This window comes from Primulina tabacum, chromosome 7 (assembly GCF_025594145.1).
Source record: "Primulina tabacum isolate GXHZ01 chromosome 7, ASM2559414v2, whole genome shotgun sequence".
Classification (NCBI taxonomy): Eukaryota; Viridiplantae; Streptophyta; class Magnoliopsida; order Lamiales; family Gesneriaceae; genus Primulina; species Primulina tabacum.
Window position 1 is genome coordinate 5,945,882 of NC_134556.1, and position 6,729 is coordinate 5,952,610.

Consider the following 6,729-nt stretch of genomic DNA (forward strand, 5'->3'; position numbering starts at 1 on the left):
TCTTACAAACACAATGAAATGTGTGTGTGTGTGTGTGTGTCGTGAATGTGTGTGTGCGTGTGTTTTAAAATAAATTAAGGGTAATTAGGGGCTAATTAGCTTAATTAAATAAATAATAAGCAATTACATGATAATTAAAATACAAATTCTCCACTAAATTACTAGCATCCATAAATTTGAAATAAAATGCACATGTGTTAAACTTTAAAAGTTTAAAAATCTTTAAATCACCTAATAAATTAAATTAGGCTTTAAAAATACTAAAAAGTTAATAAATCATTTAAAATGATACTTTCTTGACTTGAAATAAAATACCACATTTTACAAATCGCTCAAATCGTCGCAGGTCTCTTTTCCTTGATCCCGCATCGAATAATCTCCTGAAACATGAAACTCAAGAAAACATTTTAACGTTTATCAACTAAACTATAATAATTTAAAATAATGCAAATCATTAATCGTGCATTGCTAAAATCATTTTAAAATTAGGTAAATAATTTAGCAATTTAAATAAATGCATGGGTTTTAGGTATACTGATTATTGGGATCTACAATATTTCTACGCAAAATGACGATGATTATGTATGTTTAAGTATGTATGTTGCAAGTACGATTATGAAAAGTTTATGAATTGATGACACATCTATATTTATGTAAGTATGCTCAGAGTTTAAATATGTATTGGGCTAATTTAAAATGCATGCAGATTTATTATGTATTACTTGTTATTCTCAATTTATACATGTTGAGTCTTTAGACTCACTAGACTTGATCGATATAGGTGATGACGAGTATGAGGAGACGAGAGGCGGGGATCAGTGAGTTGGCTCGGACTGTGCGGAGGCCTAACCCGAGGACCGCTTTAGTTTCAAGAGTTTTATGAATGATAAAATTATTTACTCTGATTTTTAATGAAATTACTTTATGTTGTTTTAAACAAGTACTCGTTGCAAGTTCGTTACATTTCAAATATTTGTTCAAACATTTTATTTTTATGGCATTTTGAAGGAGAATTACTTATTTAATAAAATTTTTATTTTCCGCGAATTTTAAATATGTTTAAAAGTACGGTACGTTACAATTAGAATCGCTTGGTGTGAATGATGCAAGTAAAGATGTTTATGATGATATAGGAGGACTTGATGGTTGAACTTGCTGGACTGATGGTGCACATCACCCGAGGACGATGCTAGTTTTTCCGTGTTATGTTGATTTTACAGTACTTTAAAAATTTTATGAATTTTATGCTTTTGATTGGTTTTGAGAGGATTTAAGATATTTATGTTGTTTTTGAAAAATGCTAGCTTTAGGATTTGATTTGATGATTTTATGTTTTCAATACACTTTTGGATTTTTGAGTGAACTAATTGGTTGAGTTATTTTAAATGGTGCAAATTATATTTATATATTTATATATGTAAGTATAAATTCGGCCGAAGCCTTAGGGTTTTGGAAAAAAAATTATCTAGTATATTTTAAAGAAAAACGAATAGTAGACGTTTCAGCCGTATTACATAGCCATTAACTGATGATCTTTGAAGATCGAGATCAGTTTTTTACTATTAACACCAGTAGAGGTCATCTACTACTCACTGATATGGCATCCGCGAAGTTATTTGATAAACAATACTGCAAAAAAAAAGTGAACGAGTGTGAGAAGTTTTAGGAAAATTGTAATTTTGGACCCTCTATATTTTTATTTCGGTAATTTTGGTATATTTATGTTATTATGCAATTTTATTTTATTTTTTTGAATTTAAAATTTGTCAAAAAATGAAAAATACAGGTGAAGACTCAATTTTGACGGTATAACTAGGGATGTAATCGAGCCGAGCCGAGCCGAGCCGAGCCGAGCCGAGCTCTTTAATGTTGGAGCTTGGTTCGTTTATAATCGAGCCGAGCTCGAGCTTTATTTAACGAATATATGCATGGCTCACGAGCTTATTCAAGCCTTTATCGAGTCTAAACAAGCTTAATAAAAATGAATTATACATTTAAATTTTCATTAAATTAATTAAAAAATAAATTACACATTTAAAAAAATATATATTATTCTTATTAAAATTTGTAAAATTTAATAGATTTTTCTATATATTTCATAAATAATATGCAAAATCAATAAATCAAATATCAAAATTATTATTTTTTCATCTAAAAGTTTACTCATGAACTTACCAACGAACATGTTCACGAGCTAACGAGCCGAATACTGTAAAACTTGAGTTTGGTTTGTTTAACTTAACGAGCTTCATTAAACGAGCTCAAACGAGCTTTTATCGAATCGAATTTCGAATAGCTCACAGACGGTTTGGTTCGTTTACATCCATATCATTTTTCAAATATAAAATTATATATTACAGATTTTGATAAAATAGTCTGAAAAATCATGGATTGCTGATATCTGGTCCGAACATAAAGGCCGCGTAACAACACTATATAGCCCCCGAGGGCAAGCGCGCTTGGCTAACGGCGTTCTTATTCCCTCAAATTGTAAATTAAGATTTCCCCAAATCCAAACACTGCTTCTTCTTTCAGGTAAATTTTACATGAATTTATGCGTGCAAGTCTTCTCCGCTTCAAGTTTCGACGAATTGTTTAATCAAGCCTCGACAGTTTTGTTTGAATAAGCTTGATTCTGTGAAAGTCCGCTAATTTCCACCTTTTTCACTCTTATGTTATTTTTCCATCATCTTAGCTGCACAGATTCCATGAAACTTATGATAAAATGATAATTGACTGATTTCAGGCTTGCCCATTTGTTCTTTCTTTTCTTTTTCTTTTTCATAGAAAGGAAAAGATAATATTTTCTTGAATTCTTCAGTTTCCTTCTAAGGTTCATTTTACATTTTTACTTCCTTTGGAAATATTGTGATTTCTAAGTTCTTTGTCTTTTCCTCACCGGGATTGTTAAAAATGTTGTCTTCCTTGCTTTTTAGACGCCTAAGATCCTTTTTTACGCTTTTTAATTATTTTATCGTGTTTATTTGATATCAGGATTGCTGATAATGCAATCGAAGTTGAAGCATTTCTATTCTTTTTGGCAACTCGGGACTCGGATGTATTTCAAATGTTGTGGAAGATATTATAGTAATGTTGATATAGGTATTAACTTTGTGCTCGAGCCACTTAAGGCTAAAGATAAATGTGACACTAATGAAACACCTGAGCTTCCTCATTGGGTTACAGTTCCTGGTAATGTCACAGCTACTAGAAATCAAGAGGATGATGACTTTGTGCCTCCTTCAATATCGTATTGGATAGAGAATCACAAGATTGACAAGCACAAAGTTGATGTGAAAAGCGTCGAAAATGGTTTTTTTGAAAGTGATTTTGACAAAATAAGTAAGCTTCTAAAGAATCAGTTTAAATCCCCCGATATGGTTGTGAAAGCGTTAAATGACTGCGATGTTGATTTATCCCAGTGCTTGATCAAGCACACATTGAAGAGATTTAGCTATGAGTGGATAGCAGCTCTGGGATTTTTTAAGTGGTCTGCTTTACAAAATGGAATTGCTCATTCGCCTGAACTGTATAACTTGATGGTAGACAATTTGGGGAAAATGAAGAAATTTGACCTTATGTGGGAATTGGTGGAAGAAATGAAAAGTTTGGGAGCATATGTTACATTGGATACTATGTCTAAAGTCATGAGACGTCTGGCTAAAGCTGGTAAGTATGAGGATGCTGTAGAAGCATTCGGGAAAATGAAATTATTTGGAGTCAAACGAGATGTAATGTCCATGAATTTATTGATGGATGCGTTGGTGAAAGAAGGAAGTGTTGAGCATGCGGAGGGCTTGCTTTTGGATTTTAGGGAACTCATTCCTCCAAATTTACAGACTTACAATGTGTTAATTCATGGTTGGTGCAAATCTGGACAGATAGCCAAAGCTAAAAATACCATGAATGAGATGAAAGCCTATGGATTTACTCCTGATTTGATTACATACACGCACTTCATTGCAACCTACTGTATTGAAAAAGATTTTCGTAATGTCGATGCTACTTTGGAACAAATGCGGAAAGATGGATTATCTCCTGGTGTTGTGACTTACACGATTATAATAAAAGCTTTGGCAAAGGCAAAGGAAACAAATAAAGCTTTCGAGATTTATGAAAAGATGAAGCAGAACAATTGTTCTCCCGATGCTGCTTTTTATGGCGTCTTTATTAATGCTCTAAGCGCCACAGGGAGGTTAAAAGATTCTGACGATGTGTTCGAGAATATGTCTAAACAGGGAGTTGTTCCAGATGCGTATTCATACAACATAGTAATTACTAATGCTGCGAAATACTTGAAAGAAGAGAAGGCTCTGACTTTACTTCAGAAAATGGAAGAAAATCATATTAAGCCTGATCTTAATACTTATGCTCCATTACTAAAAATGTGCTGCAAACTGAAAAGAATGAAGGTGCTTGCTTTTTTATTGAGCCACATGTTTAGGAATGATGTTAGCATCGATCTCGGAACTTATACTCTTTTGGTCAGTCAGCTATGTCGTAGCGAGAAACTTGATTATGCTTGTTCCTTTTTTGAGGAATTAGTGATTAAGGGATTTGTCCCCATGGACTGTACTTATAAGAAGTTGGTTGAAAAACTTGAGAAGGGGGGTATGCATAGAGAGAAACATCGGATTGAAAAATTAATGTTAAGTGCCAGGCAGCAAAACCAATCCTCTCTGACATTAAATAATTAAGGTACCGAATCTATCGGCCAGTTCCAGTGAGTAGCATTAACAATGATGATTCAATACATGCTAAATGGATGAATCGAAGAGACGGATTGTGAAATAGGACCTTCTCTCAACTCTCAAGAGCAGCCTATTTGGTTGAGAACAAGAGAATTGAACATAATATGATTTGATGAAGCAAGAAATGGTATGTGAGTTCTTTCTCACGTCACAACCTTTCTTTCCCACATGAGAAAATTATTGTCCATCATTTTGTGATGAAGCTTAGTTTTGGTGATTCTGACATGGCATTGATTCTTGGGAATGCTTCATCTTGGCTGCTCTGATTTATGTTTTGATATTGTTTCAATGCCAATTTTTACTTTGCTCTAAATTTTTTCATAATAATGATATCTATTGATCACTCACAAGAGGCTTTTACGTGATGAACATGGCTAGAGAGAGAGAGAACGAGGGATGATTTCGATGAACCATGATGACGCAAGTTACAGCATAAAAATCTTATTCTATATACCAAAAAAATATTAAAAATTGAGAAAGCTAAAATTAAAACAAATTAAAGTTTCTAATAGAATTCCATATGAAATTTAAGGTATGCTAGCTTATATTCCAATATTTTTGTAAAATATTTGGTGGGTATAAATTCAAACATTGAATTGGAGAGTGTAATATACATTTTGTTATCCGAGCTGATAATTTTTATCGGATATGCCCAGTCTCTGTAATAATCTGTTTGGTTATTGATAATATTAGAAATTATTTTTGGTGAAAACATTAAATTATAAATAGAAAGTAGGTAAGAGTGTGGAAATGAGATGCAAACGTAATTTAAGTGAGATTCTGATGGTAAAATGAAATTTTTAAGATTTTGAGCTATTGAAATATTTCTGAACTGCGCTGTTCTTCGAGGAGGTATGACTTCCATTGCGCTTCCAGATAGCCCTTTCCCTGCATGCATGTGTTTGCTTTTGTGATATTCCATAAACAGTAATCATGTTAGTATTAATATTTGAAGAACGACATATTTACCCTAGGCATCTCTTGGTTACATTAAAGAACCTGTAGTTCTCCATAATCAGGGTACCTTAAACCTTGTCTCAAGTTTGTAGGTCGTCTTGTATTTCATGATGTGTGTTAAATTTTTGACAAACTATCATCAAGTGATTACAGTGTTGAAGCGGGCCAAATGGTGTGAGATTAAGATTCTTGATTAGGAGAAACAGGTGGGGAAGGGAGATGGGATCGGTATTGGTTTTTGCCCTTTTCCTTTTAATTTTTTTCTGAACATATTTTTTTCCTGTGTTACACTAAAAATAGAGATGGAATTCGGTTACTATATGTGATTTTAAGGGGGAAAAAACATTAGCTGTGGCCCCTTTTCTTTTTCATATTTCTTGCTCCACCACCTGTAGATACTACATATGATCAAAACAATCATTTCCTTTTTACTTAAATGAAGAAATGAGAATCTGATGCCACACTGTCTGCAAACGTGCCCTTTTTATTTGAAAATTAAAGAAAATAGTTACCTAGTTCAAACAAAATTACAAAAGTAAAGGACAGATTTCAGATTTGCTTGTGAAATTGGGGACATATGACATCAGAAATCTTCTGGACAGATGCCTTTTGTGTTCATTTTTTTTTTATCCCACTTTATACTGTGGTGATATTTATCAAGCGGATTCAGGATGCAGCTGTCTATTATTCAATTTATTCTACTCTTTTTAAAAGCATTTGCACGAAACTGTTTTAGCAGCGGAAATTAAAGTTCTAATGTAAATAAATGCATATTCATAGTTATTGATAACTCACGGGGCATGTGCCTAGACTCAAAGGACCTTGACACCCATGTCTAGCACTTTGCCCCTTAGTTGCAGCATTTAAGTGAAGCGCTCACCATGGATCGGCGTGCTTTAAAGTCTCAAGGAACCCATAGAATGCACCTTATTGGACCCTGAAGGAGGTTTATATAGTAACCATTTATTTATACTTATAAACTAAAGAATACTTATGTTATTATTGTCTAGTAGTTTTGAAG

At 33.1% G+C, this 6,729-nt stretch overlaps 1 protein-coding gene across 1 annotated transcript; it reads left to right on the top strand.

Annotated features, from left to right (window-relative positions):
• The first annotated feature begins 2,386 nt into the window (after positions 1-2,386).
• Positions 2,387-5,027, top strand: LOC142551078 (uncharacterized). Its single transcript, XM_075660123.1, has 2 exons — positions 2,387-2,535; positions 2,995-5,027. The coding sequence occupies exon 2, from the start codon at positions 3,006-3,008 to the stop codon at positions 4,695-4,697; it is 1,692 nt and encodes a 563-aa protein (XP_075516238.1). The 5' UTR covers positions 2,387-2,535; positions 2,995-3,005; the 3' UTR covers positions 4,698-5,027.
• Positions 5,028-6,729: the final 1,702 nt, after the last annotated feature.